At 39.0% G+C, this 17601-nt stretch overlaps 1 protein-coding gene across 2 annotated transcripts in view; it reads left to right on the forward strand.

The window, feature by feature from the left end:
• VAV3 (vav guanine nucleotide exchange factor 3) overlaps window positions 1-17601 on the forward strand; it is a 208634-nt gene that overhangs the window by 146377 nt on the left and 44656 nt on the right. For both annotated transcript variants that reach the window (XM_089516555.1, XM_089516556.1), the window contains exon 19: window positions 892-937. In XM_089516555.1, the coding sequence (XP_089372681.1) occupies window positions 892-937 (46 nt within the window). The remainder of the gene's footprint in view (window positions 1-891; window positions 938-17601) is intronic.

A 17601-nucleotide genomic window follows, 5' to 3' on the forward strand; every position in this document is an offset into this window, starting at 1 on the left:
TAACATTTACAATGTAAATAAAACTCAGCATTTGGAGGCCCTGCTTTTAAGGGTGGAAATTAACTTAGTTGTATGCAAATTAAAGATTGAACAATTTTTAGTGAGGTTATAGGTAGAACAAACATGGGGCTAACTTTCTGAATGCCAAATCCTCCTCCTCCTCCTCCTCCTCCTTTAAAAAACAAAATGTAACTTAGTTCAACTCCCCAAGTGTGCAGGAGGCCTGTCAAAACCAGTCATGCTGAGATTTTATTTCCCTATTCACCAGGATAGCACCACCTGGATAGCTCATTGTTGCATGTGTCATGCTCAATCAAAACAAAAGTTTTCTCTAGTGTTTTTTTCTGATATCAATTCTTGAACCATAGCCTCACCGTTTAGACAAAGTAAATCTGGGAGTGACCTTTTAATGATGAGAAGTCCCTCTGTGAGAGGAGAAAATTAGGCCCTTGCATGTGGTGAGCTTGATCTGTAATTGCTGTACCGTGATTTTACACATGTCAAAACATGCAAATAGATATCAGAAACAATTGATTTTTTGCAAAATCTATAAGGCAAGGCTGTCCTTGTCATGTAGCTGGCTGATGTGGCTGGCTTCAGGCAGTGCTGGGGGTTAGGTAGGCAGGAATTTGCTTCTGAGTGTTGCAGCAATATTCTTCAGAATAGTGGAGTGACGTAGGCACTGTTTGGACTTTGCCTGAGGCAGCAATATGTTTTGAGCAGGGACTGCTGGTACTTTTCCTGACAGTCAAAGAAGTGACCTTTGGCAGTAAGCTCTCCAAAGTGAGCTGTGAGAAGTACAACCATGAGTAGTGTTTGCAAGTGGACAATAATTGGACTGGAGAGGGGTTTAAAACAGGTCTCCTAATGTGTGCTCTTTCTAATACACAGAAACGACCGAATGGACTTCGAAAGAGCTCCAGGCACATGGATCCAGGTTTGTTTCACCCTTTTTTGAGCATGAAAACTTTTGAGTTTGTACAGGAGAATAACAGGTTGGACTTCCACTGCTAGGTTTTTATTTGCACCATCTCTTTCCTCTGAGGGATTGCAACACCTCAGTACTGTCAATCCAAGAATCTGACTCTCAAGCCATTTCAGAATACATAGATGTGAGCTGGCTTGCCTTTTGATTTAATAAAACTATTATGTGTGATGCGACAGGCACGACAAGACACAATATCCTACCCAGTTGTTTTGAACCTTTATTTTAAGTAATGGTAATGGTAGGTTAAGTAATGGTAATGCTAGTAATGGTAATGCTAGTAATGGTAAGTTGTCTTTAGGTACTTCTGTAGTTGTAGTTTCCTGTATGTAGGATTACTAATATAACTCATATAATGGCCAGCTTACGTCCTACATCTGTTCCATCATAGTTGGCACTAGGCACACTTATTTACTACAGTGATGAAACTGTCTCAGTGTTTGTTCTGGCCATTAGTAAAGATGTAATTCTTCACAAAGGCCTGTTACAGACAGCCAAAATAAAGCTGCTTCAAGTCACAGTGGAGGTATGGTGTTTCAATGATGCAACATCCTAAGAGTCCAGAAGCCGCACCAAAGCCATGATCCAGTCTTGAGCGTGGCTTTGGTGCGACTTCTGGACTCTTAGAACGCATGCATCATTGAAACACCATACCTCCACTGTGACTCGAAGCAGCTTTATTTTGGCTGTCTGTAACAGGCCAAAGTTTCTTCTCAAAGGAAGCGATGTATAATTTGAAACATTTTTTTCCCTGCTACAAGAAAGTCTTTTAAAGCCACAGAGTTTTTGAAAGCTATTGGCAATTTGCATGTAGTTATTTGGTGCAGAAAACAGCATTTTTTCTGTACAGAAAACAGCATATTTTTGTGTGGGAAATAATATTTGAATGCAGAAATACAGTCAACCATTGGTATCCGCGGGGGGGGGGGATCTATTCCGGATCCCCCCATATATACCAAAACCCACGGATGCTGAAGTTCTATTGTCCTCAATGGTGGTGCGGCCACCATTGGGGACAATGGGACTTTGCCACTCTGGCCTCCCAAGCTCGCCTTGCTGTGGCAGGCAGCTGCCTCCCTCCCTACCACCTCCTCTGGCACTTCCTCCCTCCTCCCTCCTCCTCGTCTTCCACTCCCTGTCACGGCTGCTGTTCTTCCTCCTCTCTCCTCCTCCTCCCCTTCCACCCTGCCACCGCTCTTCCTCCTCCCCCCTTCCTTCCTCCTCCTCATTTTACCTCCCCATCACTGCCGCTTTCTCTTACTCCTCCCCTTCCTTCCTTCCTTCCTTCCTTCCTTCCTTCCTTCCTTCCTTCCCCTCTTCTTTCACTTCCTTTCCCCTGCCGCTGCTGCTGCCACTCTTCCTCGCAGATACAGAGGGTGGACTGTATTAATTCCTGCACAGAAAATGCTGCTTTCTATGCGAATCAACCACATGTGAATTTTATGCAGAATAAATCCTTAATTACAGCATTGTCTGTGCAGAAAACAGTATTATCTGTGTGGAAAATAACATGTTAATATTTAACATATTAATTTCTGCACAGAAAATGCTGTTTTCTATGCAAATCAACCATGTACAAACTTTATAGAGAATAAATACCCCAATACTGCATTTTTTGTGAAAGAATTATCATATATACTCGACTATAAGTTGACCTCATGTATAAATCGAGAGCAAGGTTTAGGACCTAAATTATGGATTTTGCTCTGACCTGCGGATAAATCAAGAGTAAAACCTAACAAAGGATCTAAAAGATGAAGCAAAACAAAACATTGTCAAAGAACTTACAAAATTCCAGCAGACTTTAAGATTGGATAGATGAGAGAGTAGATGGGGCCAGTGCTTCCAAGGCAGATTGCTTTTTGCCAGGGGATGGTTCCTTCTTTTAAATAAGAGTTAAGATACATTGACCCATGGATAAATCAACTTAGATTTTTGGGGTCAATTTTTTGACCAAAATTTCTAGACTTATACATAAGTATATACAGTAATGTTTCTACATTGAAATATTTTCCATGCAGAAATGCTGTTTTCTGCACAAAACAACCACAAATTTTGTGCAGAGTCCCGACCTATGAGGATTCTCATCAATCCAGAATTCTTCTCATTAAGGTTTCTCAACAATTGAAAAACATTATTTTTGACCATTTTCTGAATATTTTGATATATTCTTTCCATCCTTAGCTGTTCGTGTAATGCTCCTAGCTGTAATGTTGTGGCAGTGAACTTCCAGTTTTCAGTTCAGACAGTTTCTGCAACAGGACATTGTCTTACAAGATGGGGACCTTTTCAATCTTGTTGCATTCTACAGCAGAGGCTGAAAGAACCTGTCAGGCCTGCTAATCCCTTTCCTAACATTATTTTCAAGGGTATAGTCATATGACTATCTGAACTCCCAGTGTATGTTGGAGCTTTGTTTTTACAAGTGGTGCTCATAAACTTTGTTTACATTTCAAGAAGCCTCCAGGCTTTTGGTTAACTCCTCCCTCAATGTTTGCTGCTTCAGTGCAGCAACCAGTTTAACCTTGGAGCCTAATCTTGCAAGATTGCCTGCCTTGCCTTTTCTCAACAGTTGCTGATCTTCCTGGGAGCTAAGAGTAGCAGGAATCTTGAGGTGTTCAGATTGCACTTTAAGTTGTGTGTTCCTAATTTTGAATAATTCATTATGAGTAATAAGCTGCTACTTTGAATTCATAGTTGCCATGGGTGTATATGGAAGGAACTGTGTGCGTGCATGCACAGAGAGAGACAGATTCTGATATGAAGGATGATTATCTCATCTGAGCTCCATGTGGACAGGTTGTGTTCTAAAACCCAATCATCAATTTTCAGTTGGAAAGCAAGGGTGTTGGGAATAAGATTTGTGTGGAGAGATGGATGCCTAACTTTTCCTGCTCCCCCACTCCATAACTAATGCATCATATTTGTTAAATTGGGTCATTCAAACAAATTTACACTCTAAGATTCCTGGGTCCTGGAGAAAATAGCCAACTTAGGTCTAAAACACACTGCAGAAATAATCCAGTTAGAGGCTGCTTTAATTGCCCTGGCTTAATGCTAGGAAAGTCTGGAAACTGTAGCTTTGTGAAACATTTAGACTTCTCTGTCAGAGAGCTCTGGTGTCACAATAAACTACAATTCCCAGGATTCCCTACCACAGCTAAGGCATTTAATTTATTTCTGCAGTGTGTTTTGGACCTATGTATGTATCACTGAAACCAGACTGCATGGTGTGATAGACCAAGTTTTCGCTTAAATTCTAAAAAGTGGGTTCACAGACCAGTGCCAAGGTTGGCCAAAGAGATGCAGCGGTCATATTTAGATGTAGCAGATAGATTTGATAACAATCAGATATGTGGGCCCTGTGTTGGGCTCTTGAAACACCAGCTCTAAATTACATCCACAATTTCCCTATTCATTTATGCCCACCAAGATCAAGGTTGCCTCTTCAGAAGCTTTAATATCACCCAATTGGTATTTTGTTGAGAGCTTTACTAATAGTGTATGTCTCGCTTACAGAGTTGTGCTGTACTTTTTGAGAACCTAACCCTCAACATTAGGAGGAACTTCCTGAGAGTAAGGGCTGTTAGTGGAACAGTCTTCCTCGGAGTGTAATGGAATCTCCTTCCTTGGAGGTCTTTAAACAGAGGCTGGATGGCCATCTGTTGGGGATGCTTTGATTGTGATTTCCTGCATGGCAGGGGGTTGGACTGGCTGGCCCTTGTGGTCTCTTCCAACTCTATGATTCTATGATTCTGTTTTTTTTTTCAGTCTGTGTTTTTCTTCCCTTTTATTGCCTAATGCCAAAAGGGTAATGCTGTCTCTTCACTAAATTCAGGCTGCTGGGCACAACGGGAATCTGACTGCACAGGCCTAGGCCAATAATTATTCATGATGCAACCTATGTTCTGTTCCAGAATTTGTTTTTATAACTGCCATTATTCCTATGATTCATGTAGCTTAAGTCCCATAATGAAATTGGCTCAGAAGGTTTGCAAAAAACAAAAACCAACAAGACTAAAACCAAACAGTTAGGTTGCTGTGCTTAATTATATTGAGCCCTGCAGGTTAGAAGTTATCTTTTGTGTGTCCAACTAGATGCCAAGTGACATGACTCAACAGCAGCAGTTAACTAGCTTTGTGGTTTCCCCATCTGATATACTTTTCCCATCAAACCTCATTGTTTAATGCTTGGAAGCATAATTTAAACTGTAGCAGTTATGCCAGCTACAGTGCCTCTCCCCCAAAGAATGCATTCACTCTGAGTTTTAGGACAAGAACCAGCATGTCTCATGCCTGCAACCTATGCCTTTATAAGAGCTTTGGCATTGTTTTCCTTTGCTTCGTCCTTTACATCCTTCATTACATGACCCTAAGCGTTACCCTCGGCGTATCCATGGGTCATATCAAAATCTAAAATTTTGACCCCAAAACCTGCCATTGCCCTATACATAAGGTTTACTTATAGTCAAGTATATAATAACTTGCCTGGGTTGAAGTGGTCTAGTTTGGTCAGGTTTCTTCAAAGGCATCTGCTAATATACCTTTACTAATATTAAAATGTATTTTTTTAAAAAAAATATTCTCAATGGATATTTTTATGTTTATAGGAGCTTGGCTTGAAATCTGACAGCTCAATGGAATACCAAACCCAATTAATAATAGTTGGCTTAGGACTGCTTCAGGCAGCAATTTCTGGATCTTGTAAAAATGTAGCAAATGTTACTGACTTTGTAATTGGAATATTTTCACCATGAAGTACTGTATTGTATTGTATTGGTAGGCCATGGAGAAGGTGCCATTTCCTCCACTTCAGAGCAGTGTAATATCTTGGGCTGAGCCTGGCTGACATACTGAAGCAGTTCCAAACCTGTTTCCCCTCTAACATACTGTTTGTTTCTACTTCACAGTAGGGCAAGGAGAAGGTAGGAAAAGCAGCTGAAGTAGAATCCCCTTGTTACTTAAATGTGGATCAGTCTTATAGCACCGAATCACCTGTTCTGGCCTAATGATGCTGGCAGACCTGGTCTTTCCCTCGCTGTAAAGGACAACTGGTTTTCCCATGCACCTCCATAATATGTTCCTGTGAACACAACACGGTGGTGACCAATATGCTGCCTTCTTGCACAATAATCCTACAGGTTTAGCGTCTACTGTGGGCTTGATTACTTTTTGTACGATGACTCCCAGAATCCTCATGACCATGCCATCCTGGTGATTCTTGGGCCTGCAGTCCAAAAAGTAAATTGTTCAAGCTCTGTTTGGGTCTCATGTAAACAACTGGCATTTTTTCTGTCTTATAAATAACTGTTGGGTTTCTCAAAGTTGTTTGGAGTTGTATTACATCCATGTCAAAGCAGCTAAATTCACTGTGATGCATTGGTTTAAAACCTTGTGTCTTCTACCTTTCTATATCTATTTGTGGTTCCTCTTTCAGTTGCAGAGAGTTTCCCATATCAGTTCTCCACTGTGTCACACATACAGCCATTCCTGAAATCCAGCTCACCTTAAAGATCAAAAGATTAAGAGCTATGACTGGAATTTTTAAAATGTTTGACCTAGTGGAGAAGGTTGTCATTTAGACTCCAACAAAAAAGATGTTTTGTGCTGTCACTGAAGAGATTTTTTCCCTGTGCGGATCATCTTTAAACTTTCCATCCCCTAAGTCTCCAGAAGCTGGGGCAGCTATTCTTTGTCATTCTTGAAAAATGTCATTTTTTGACCCTGGTTTAAGCCCTCATATGGCACATTCTCAGAAAAAGAGTGTCACGTGATTTTGTTGAATGTGTAAATTAGTTGATAGAGTACGCTCAAGGAGATTAATTTGCTCAAGTCTCCCAGTCAAAAGACTGATCCAGTTTTGCCCCCTTTCAGTAATTTTTGGAAATAATCATGGCTATTTTTAATTATTAGAATCATTCTCAGAAATATGATTGCTATAATGATGATGATACTGATACCGAGTTTTAACATAAAAGAGATTTTTCCCTCCAAAAGCTGACTCATTCATTTAATTCAATATTAATTTAACTGCTGCTTCAAAGTATTGCTTCCACAAAGACCTAGGAAGCCTTAGAAAACTACTGAAGGCTAAATGATCATATCTTTCATGGGGGGGATATTGCTTTATTAACTTACATGCTGAAGAAACTTTGCAGAATGGTGGCTGTATCCTGTCCTAGAGAGCAGGGACCAAACTTCATGCTAACTTTTAATATATAGTGTGCAGTTACAACTTTGCTTTTTGTTTCATATGGAGGGCCAGGTAAGGGGAGCTTTTATTGCACTCCAGAAGGGCCTTGATCTTCATTACTCTGTTACATTGGGAAAATAAAAAGCATTTGACTGAGATAGATGTCTCCTCTCTTTTCCATGCTTACCAGAGTTTTTGTTTGTATTTGTTTTTGTTTGGACTGTCATATTATTGGTGTTGAATGTTGGACTATGATTCTGGAGACCTGGATTTGAACTGCTTGGCCATGAACACTGACTGGGTGATCTTGAATGAGTTGCAGCCCTTAGAAAACTCTATGATAAGTTTGGTTTAGACAAGCCATAAGTTGGAAACAACTTGAATGCCCATAACAACAATTATTGGTAACAGCACAAGCAATCCTGGAATTTTTTTGGACCATCTTGATCCTCCATCCCATGCTTCACAGCACTGTGAAAAATGTGGATCCCAGATGTACTGTACAAAGATTGCTGGCTCTGCTGCTGTCATAACAGTGGCAACACAAGATTTCTGAGGCCATCTTGTCTCTCATTGTCATGACTAAAGGAAGCATTGTGATTGCGTTGCAGAGACGGTGGCAGTAAAGGGCAGCCAGACAGCTGGCCACTGAGCTATGGCTCTCATTGCAAGGCTGGTCACCTGAGCCATGTGGTTGTACCACCTGAGTGACATGGCTCATTGCAGGGCTGGCGATGAGAAAAAAAATTATCAATAAGATAATGACTTTTTTCTCGCTATGCAAATGGCAAGGGCAGCCATACTGGATTGCCTGGATAATGGCTTTGTGGTAAACATGTTAGGAGTTTTGTCATGCCCATAACAATGTGTCTAGGACAGACAAAGCTTTATGTTACATAACCATATTTAATCTTTGTATGATTAATCTTTAACGTGGTATCTGAATTTATTAGTGACTTCAGGGAAATGCTATAAACGTTTTTTTGTTCCCACTAATTTCTCAGGTTACTATTTAACTAAATGAATGGGCCCTTTTGGATTACACTTAGACAGTAGACCTGCATATCTCACAAGATTGTTGAAATTTGAATCAAATTTGATAGGAACAAATAGTGTGACATATTGATGTGTTGTACAGCTGTGTCTACATGTATAAATGAAGGATACAGCTCACAGCATTCTAAAGCAGAACACACCTCATAAAAATCCTGGGGTTTTTTACTTAAAAAAAGTAACATTCTTGGGTAGAGGGACTTGAAACCAGACTACTTTAATGCTTTCCCACATGGGTCTGCCTTTGATGACAAATGGTGCAAGAGTTTCAGCTAATTTCATTCTGTAGCCCATTACCTCAGGAGTTAGATTGCTGTAAGGAGGTTATTCTTGGCACTGCAGCATTTTCTTGGGGTTCTTATTCTCCAGATGTTGGCAAACAGTATTGCTCCTGCACAGGTCGCAACTACAGAAATGGCTGGCCTGGCAGGGCGACAATGCTATCCTTTTTTTTTTCTAAGTAAGGTTTCAAGGTAATCTCTTAGGGCACTACACAATGATAGTTCTGTGATTCTATTTGATTCTCATGTAATTTTGGGATTTATCATTTAGGAAAGAGTATTAAGAATTCTCAGCCAAAGGGACTGAGTATCTCACCAAACTACAAACTCCAGGACTCCATAGGAAGTTGCCATGGTAATTAAATCGGAATCATAGGGGATTTTCACACAGAGGCTTATCATTGTTAAATTGCTGGCAAAATGCTCCAGAAGTGTGAGGGTGTGGTAGCTAGTCGCGCTTCTGAAGTGCACCCTCTCCTCTCCCATCAACAACACGTTCACAGATCAGCCATTTATTCAATAACAGGAACCTCCGTTATGAAGAAATGGCTGCTCTGCAAAAGCTCTGTTGACGGGAGAGGAGAGGGTATGCTTCAGTGACACTTCGGAAGCATGACTAGCTACCACACCTTCACGCTTCTGGAGCATTTTGCCAGCAATTTAACAATTCTAAGCCTCTGTGTGAAAATCCCCATAGTTCTAAAATTGTGTAGTGTGAATAGTTCTGTAGTGTTGCTGTTTGGTACTGAAAATCTAAAATTTGGCTTGGATCCAACATAGCTATTGTGTGGTCTTTATCTTATTAGGACTGTAGCCTTCATGTCCTCCCACCATTGCATATAGTAGTAGCTTTATATAGCATTTATCACATTAATTGCATCATCTGTAAGTTATCTATAAGATAAAAGCTATATATGGAAAAATATCTAGAGACTATCTCAGAATATCTAGAGACTATCTACACAATGCCAGGCAGGGCTATTCAGTTCCGGCTGGAACTCATTCAACTGACACAAGAGAAAGTTCAATTGTACGCAAAAAAGTTGTTATTTTCCTTAGGAGTAATTGAGAAGCAAAACTGATATATTGCAGAGCTATACATTCCAACATTGTTATTAGGGAAATACCTATATTAGGTCAACTCAGGTGTCTCAGAAATTTGCAAGTTTTTGAGTTCTCCATGTCTCTTTACTAGGCAATTTTTAAAAACAAAACAAAGAGGTGGGAAACAGAGAGGAAGAACTAAGAAACAAGGCAATATTTCTTATAAAAGTTGTGTATTTCTTGTTTCATATGTTTATATTTTCCTCTTCCTATCAAGGAATCTGCATATTTCTTCTAAAGTTGGTGACAAACTTGAGATTTCCAAAATTGGGGGAAAATCAGCTATTGTGCATTTCTGTTTCCAAACAGCTCTGGACATGGATGGCTTCTGGAACACGTAAGGGAAGTGTATTGCCTCTTTCCCACAGTTATTTTGTGGGAAGAATCCTTTAATTTACAAGCCTCCAGGGTTCCTGAAGGTAACTAGAAATCTGCCTATCATCTAGTACAGTCTAAAAACAGGTCTTATGACTTCAGTCAAGATCAGATCACCCATCTTCCCCTTCTTTTCCTCTTCATTTTTTTGGGGTGGGGTGGGGTAACATCTTACCCATTGAAAATATCTGGGAATCTCAAAAGCTTGTGCGCAATTTTGTATATTTTTATTGGTTGTAATAAAGGCATAATCTGATTGGAGATTTTGGCATTTTTAAAATAAGACAACCAAGGTAATAAGCTTATTTTATTTTATGTCTTTTTAAAAGCATACTTTTATGATTTGCTATTCCATTATAAAATATAAAATATAAAAATTAATGATACATGGTTCAGTATAATGAATAAATGTCTTCTGTTGCCTCCCCTCCCCACACCTAGCATGTTCTTAGTAGTCACCAGACTTTACATATGAAGGCTGTTTAGAATCTCTATACAGAGAGGCTGATTAGAAAACAGGGTGAATAAATTATCTGGTGGTGGCAGTGACAATGATTCTGCCAAAGTGTTTCAGCTCCCAATCAAGGTATTTCTCTCTCTGCCACTAATAGCAGAGAGGAATCAATGGTCTTAAGGACGATTGCTGTTGCAGGAGAGGAGGTTTAATTCCCAGATCTGTTTTCCTCCTGCCAGCTGAGGATATCAATCTTCACTTACTTTGTTTTCACATACAATAGCACATCTATTTTTAACAATTTTCCAGAGGGTTTGTATAGTTTTTGCATTTTGGGACCTTTGAGGCAAACAATATTTTTGTGCAAAAAATTGTGACCTCTTCCTTTTTTTGTGCACCAGACCTGTTTTGTGGAAAATACATTCTGCTCTGCAGAAAACTAGTATTGTTGTCATTCATGCAAAGCAATGTTTTCCACCCAAATGATTTTTTTTCCTTTTTGCAAAAAAAGTCCTATATGTGAAAACAATCTTGTAGATATTGACTAACTTGTCAGTGAACAGAAGCATGAAACCTTTATGTTTATAAAAAGGGGGTGTGGTTTTTAAAAGGTGTGGAGGCACTGTGTTGGAGGTCTCTATGCTCATGGAAAAGAGTATGCATCAGTACAAAAGTAGCTACCAGTGCAGCCTCAGTACAAAATTGTTTGCTAGGTAAGAACTATTTGTTGTTTTAGTAGTGTGCCTTCAAGTCATTTCTGACTTATGGCAACCCTAAGGTGAACCTGTTATGGGGGTTCCTTGGCAGATTTGTTCAGAGGGGTTTACTTTTGCCTTGTTTAGTGGCTGAGCGAGTATGACATGTCACCCAGTGGGTTTCCATGGATGAAAGAGGATTTGAAGTCTGGTCTCCCCGAGTCCTAGTCCAGTACTCACATCACTACACTACATTTGCTCTCTTAAGTGAGCATTGTAATATTAAGAGCAGTAGTGGTAGTAGTAGTGGCAATGATGCTAATAATAATAACAATAATAATAGTTATTGGGAAATTAAAAAATGGAATGCTAAAACACCTCAGAGTTCTGTTGACTGTTCTACCTAATTTTTGTGTAAGTGGTCAGCTTGTAGACTACTATAAGATAGGACATTCTGGTTCAGCATTTTGTATGGACATTATTCAATTGTGTTCTAGCACTAAAAGACTGTGTCAAAGCAACTGCTATCTAAATGTCAGTTATGATAAACCATTCCTCTTTTCAAGAGAGCCAATGTGATGTAGTTGTCTGAATGTTGGACTAGGACTCTGAAGAGCAGTGTTTGAATTACCACTCGGCCATGAAAACCCACCGAGGTCCCATACAGACAGGTCAAAATAAAGCTGCTTTGGGTCATTTTGGAGGTATGCTGTTTAAATGATGCATGTGTTCTAAGAGTCTGGAAGCTGCGCCAAAGCTATGCTCCAGTCCTAAGGACTAAGGACCCTCAGTGACCTTGGGCAAGACCTTTCAGCATCAGAATATGGCAGTGGCAAACTACCTCTGAAAAAACATGCCAAGAAAACACCATGATAAGTATGCCTAAAAATTTATTAAAATAAATTTTGTTGATGAATCTTTTACAAACATAAACACATAGACTTCTTCATATATACATACATTTTCATGTTAAATTATATCTTTTTCAGATTATTTCAGATCTGTGTACTTCCCATCTCCCATTTAAATTTCTTTTTGTTTTTAACCTGTCTTATTCTTCCTTTTCTCCACTCAGCTTTCCTCACTTTTCACCTTTCTTTTCTCTAACCTTCTTTTTATATCTTTCCTATCTTCCTTCCTACCTCTCCTTTAACTCTTAAATTTACCTTCTTCAATTGTTTTTTCCACCTACTCATACTTCTTTCCACATACTCATACCCAATGTTTATTTATAATACCCTTTCCATTAAAGGGTGGAATAAAAAAACATATATAATAAAAATAGATGATAAAACACAGCACTATAAGAATGCTAAAATGCTAAAATAATATACTAATATATTAAAAACAAGAAGGGCTCAGAGGGGTCATCAGAAGCCCATGCAGGCATTCTTGCATGCCCGTTGGGAACCCTAACCCTAGGAGGAGGAGGGGGTCTCCTGGCATTGGTTGCCCAGGCCTCCTCTGTTGGCTGGTCACAGATGGCCAAATAGTCCCAGAGGGTCCAGCAGCACTCCTGGGGGTGCCCCGGATATGCAGGATCTGGGACAAGAGCATCTCCAAGGGGTCTTTGGAGGCACTGGTCTCCATCTGCTGCAAAGAAGGAACTGGGGGCAGGTGGTGGGAGAGAGGGCCCTGCCCTGTTCTGCCTTGCACTGTCTGTAAGTTGGAAATGACTTGAAAGCACACGCAACAACAATCCCCTTTTCAATGAATGCCCGATCTCCACTGAATTCAATCTACAGTTGGCCCTCCTTATTCATGGATTTTTTATCCATGAATTCAAGCATCCGTGGCTTGAAAATATTTTTTAAAAGTATAAATTCCAAACCTTGATTTTACCATTTTATATAAGGGACACCATTTTGCTATGCCATTGTATTTAATGGGACTTGAGCATCCACAGATTTTGTTAGCCACAGCAGGTCCTGGAACCAAACACCAGCAGATAACAAGGGTCAACTGTAGTTTCTAATTTTAGAGATCAGTACATGTAGGGTCCCCCCCCCCCCTAATGTTTGCATCACCAACAATAGTTAAATTTCTGCAGAGCAAATTCTCTGGAATAGAAGCTCTACAGATCCTTTAGTTTATTTTATAAGTGCAGTTGACAAGAGATGGTAAGGCACAAGGACCAAATCTTCATTTAACTCACAGTTGTGTTAACACCAGCAGTAGATATCTATATAATATCTGGCAAATGCTTCTAATAGAATAAAAAGTGTGATTCAAAATATGTGCAGAAAACAAATATCCGTATATGCTAAAAATCATTTTTTGTTTTCCTTCTTTCTCTACTAAAATAGATGTGTTATTGATAATGATTTGTAGATAGCAGTGTGGCTCCATGCAAATACAACCATACACTTTTTAATTCATGTTGCTTAATCCTATCATGTGTTCATGTGTTAGAGGAACATCCAAAAACATTTACACAGATAATGTGTTGACATTGTGTTTATGCTTTCAACTGTTTCACACATTCTGCTTTTTAAAAAGCTTTTCTTGTAGTCCTTGCACTCAGAAGCAGCAGATGAAGTAGAAATCACCCCCTCCCATAGTTTCAGACTTCAGACTGTACAAAATTGTTCTACATGTAGAAAGCTGATACATAAAGAAAGCTGGCTGAAGAAACAAGATTAAGCAACCAACCAATGGCTGCTTTGGATGCTGTTGGTGAGGTGGCATTGTCAGAAGATTTCCATGTACATATGTGAATCACGCATACCCTTGTTTAGAAGCATGTAATTATTCATTACCTAACATAACCAGAGGTTTTCTGTGAAGTGTATACTATGAGCTTATCATTATATAATGTTTGGTATGGCCAGTACTACATATGTACGGATTGGGAATTGGAATTTTGTCAACATCCTTACAGAATCAGCTTTTAGGTAATCTGTCTGAGAAGTTGTAAAGCAGGAGTGAGTAAATACTGCATGCAACTGGTGTGGAAGTGTTTTGTGGCCTCAAACCTTCCAGATCTGCCAATTAAAAATGAGTGAAAAACATACAGCAAACTATTAAAAAACCCCACTCACACAGCCACAAAAACATGTTGGAATTGGCCATATTTTGTTCATTTCCCACAACTGACCCTCTCCCCTTCTGCTTTTGCTTACTCCTACTGGAAAGCCACAAAATTATATACTACAAAGCTCTTCAAACAATTGTTATATAACTCTTACTTCTGAGCTCCAAGGCTTAAGTAAACTTTCAGTGAAACTTCCCACACAGAGGTCTCAAATATCGACCATGCCACAGAATATGCCCAGAATGTACTTTTAAGTGTCATAGCATATATACGTGTATATGTAATACAGACCTGATAAACTGTGGGGTAGTCACTAAGGGGTGAAACTGACTGCCCAAAAAGATTGGATTGGGGCTGCGCTGCTGCCATTTGCACAGGGCAACCATACGCACATGGCCCCAATCTGGCCTTCACCACGGTCCCAAATGGATTGTGGCAAGGAGTGAAAAAGATCTGCTCCTTCCTGGGCCAGATTTGGCATGCTTTAGACAGCCTGGGCACATCTTCTGCATGGCTTTGGTGTGGGTTAGGAGCATGTGTCATCTAAACACCACGCCCCCAAGCCATGTGGAAGTTGGCTTTTTCACCTGTCTGTCTGGGGCCTATGTTTCAAAAATGGACTTCCTTAATCTTAAACATACTCCAAAGTAGCAACCAGTTGATGCGTCATCTGCTGAGCTGGTGTCTACCTAGTTACTCCTTTTAGATTTATGGTGGGGAATGATTATAAAGACTCAAGTCTCTCTTACTTGTGGAATGTAACCTTTCACCCTGCCAGCTGTGAGCTTTAGTTTGAATAGATACAAGTTCCATGATGTTCACTAATTTTTTTCTCCTAGCTTTCATAGTTTCTATACTGACATGGTGCTTAATGAGGTTAGTAGCCTTCAGTGGTAGATAAAACAGTCTCTTGTAAAGTGGGGTTGTGTCATATGTAGTCTTTCATGAACCATTAACCTCTCGTGAATAAATAGTTCACAGTCTGAAGTCCAAGTCATACTTAGAAATAGGGTTGGATGAATGTATCCTCTTCTGTTTAATAACTCTTAACACACATTTTATCTTGGTTTCCATTCTATTCCTTTCTAGTTCAATGTTAATCTGCAAATTTGTAAAACGATTCATCTCAAAGTTCATATTTCAGTAATACAATATTTGAATGAATATTTATTTCCATATATTCTCTCAAAATATTTTGTTTAGTTTAAACTGCCAAGACATTAGAAATTAAAGTGTTGTCAAATTGTGTTAATTCTGCAGTGTAGATGCAGAGTATATGAACAAGCGATCAACATACCAGATTCACATGCATTCCTTTAGTGGCTGGAATAAACAAAATAGTAGCATCTTCAATAGCTTTTAAGTTAGAGCATTTGAAAAAAAAAAGATATTACAAATGATATAATATGGGTTCCCCCCACCTCAACATTACGGACTCGGTATTTAGCTGTGTATTTACCAATTTTATATTTTCACTCATTTCAAAAAAATTGGCATGTTACTCTGTTCCAGCATGAAATGGGAAAGTAGAGAAAAGGCAGCAAACTAGCAGCACCTTGGAGACTAACTGGTTTATTTCAGCATGAGCTTTCATGAATATTGGTCCATTTAAATCCATCTTAGAAGTGGCTGGATCTCCACAAAAGGTCATGCTGAAATAAACCAGCTAACTCTCAAAAGTGCTGCTGGAATCCATGTCCCTTTTCCTTTGCATCTAATATTTGCTGGAACCTTGCATTAATATAGAGAAGGATGGCTAAATAAAAAAAAATCCCAATCAGAAGAAATAAGTGAAAAGGTCCATTAAATTTGTCACCATACCACAGTTTATATCCAATTCCTGTCTCTACTAAAGTGGTATACGTTGGCTGCTTGTTAACATGATGAAGCTGATGTGTCTTCACCCCCCTAAAAAAACCTTTAAAAATAATGAATAATGTATTTTACTTCCAGAAACACTGGTTCTGTATCTGTAATCAATACAGGCAATTTTCAAATGTCTGTAGATGCTGAAACCTTGGGTGAGCAGGCAGTGTATGAGTCAGAAATATTCCATTTACGTTAAAGATTTTAACATATTTTGAGAATGGAGAATGAATGTTCATTGGGTTTGAAGGTGAAACATATTTTGATACACATTATAACTGAGCAGAACCAGCATAATACATCTGTAGAACAGTTTTCACAACCTGGATTGAATATGATACAAGGAGGATTACTTATGTTTTCTATACACAAACTTTTAATCAGAAATGGTCTTGTACTATGTATTTAACCAGACCACCAGCCTTTAGCTGATTGGGTTAGAAGGATGTACAGTAGGTGTGCTCTTAATTTTTGTGTCACACATTTTTTTAACTAGTTCTAACTTCATATAGGCTTTGGGTCCTATTTTTGGAGAAAAGTGGGCTATAAATGAAATAAATAAATTTTAAAAATAAAGAAAAGGGAAATATACTCTAAATGTTCCACATTACAAATAGATGCCTTTCATAAGACCATATGAAGAGGCATGATGGCTCATACCAAAGGCCTGTCTAATCCAACATTCTGTTCACAAAGTAAAAGATGAGAAGAATATTTTAAAAAATATTCAAAAAATGGTCAAATACATGTTAAGCAACCCTGATGAGAAGAAATCTTAGACTGACAAAACTCTGCACTTCAGGACTTATTTCATTAAAAAATTAGCACATGGTTTTGACAAAAAACAGTATTTTTTGCACATGTAATTTTTGCACAAAGTGCTGAACTGTGAATAGTAATCAAAAACAGCAGTTTTCAAAAACTTTCTTGCAGCAAGAAGAACACTTCTAAAATTCCTTGTTGCTTTCTTCAGGAAGGAAAATTAGACACCTATCATAATGATCTCAGCCTCAGGGTAAGACAATGGCAAAGCTCTTCTGAATACACGTATCTTGCAAAGAAAATCTTATGATAGAGCCCGCCTTAGAGTCACCATAAGCTGGAAACCACTTGAAGGCACACAACAACAACAACAACAACAACAAACATACAGTTGCCAGCTCAGTACTACAAAATATTTTCTGAAAAGGGTTTTTTTAATGGAATAAAGGAGAGTTATGCTCTTTTCTGTTGTGCTAATAGTTTTTTTTTAAATTGGCCTCTGTGCCTAAATACCCACATAGGCACCAGATCCTCTCTGATCTGGTTAGAACTTGGATGGGAGACTTCCATTGAATACCAGGTACTGTAGGCTATATTTCAGTGGAAGGAAGTGGCAAAACTGCCTCTTGAATATACCTTGCTTAATACAGTAAAACCCTATGAAATTTATAGAGTTTGCATAAGTCTTGTAGACTGAAGGAAGTAATAGTATTACTTTATTCTGCTCTGGTCAGACCTCACCTGGAATACTGCATCCAGTTCTGGGCATCACAATTCAAAAGGATGTTGAAAAGTTGGA

The sequence above is a fragment of the Sceloporus occidentalis genome, unplaced genomic scaffold (genome assembly GCF_023333645.1).
Source record: "Sceloporus occidentalis isolate IW3139 unplaced genomic scaffold, rSceOcc1.0.p SCAF_3, whole genome shotgun sequence".
NCBI classification, from domain to species: domain Eukaryota; kingdom Metazoa; phylum Chordata; class Lepidosauria; order Squamata; family Phrynosomatidae; genus Sceloporus; species Sceloporus occidentalis.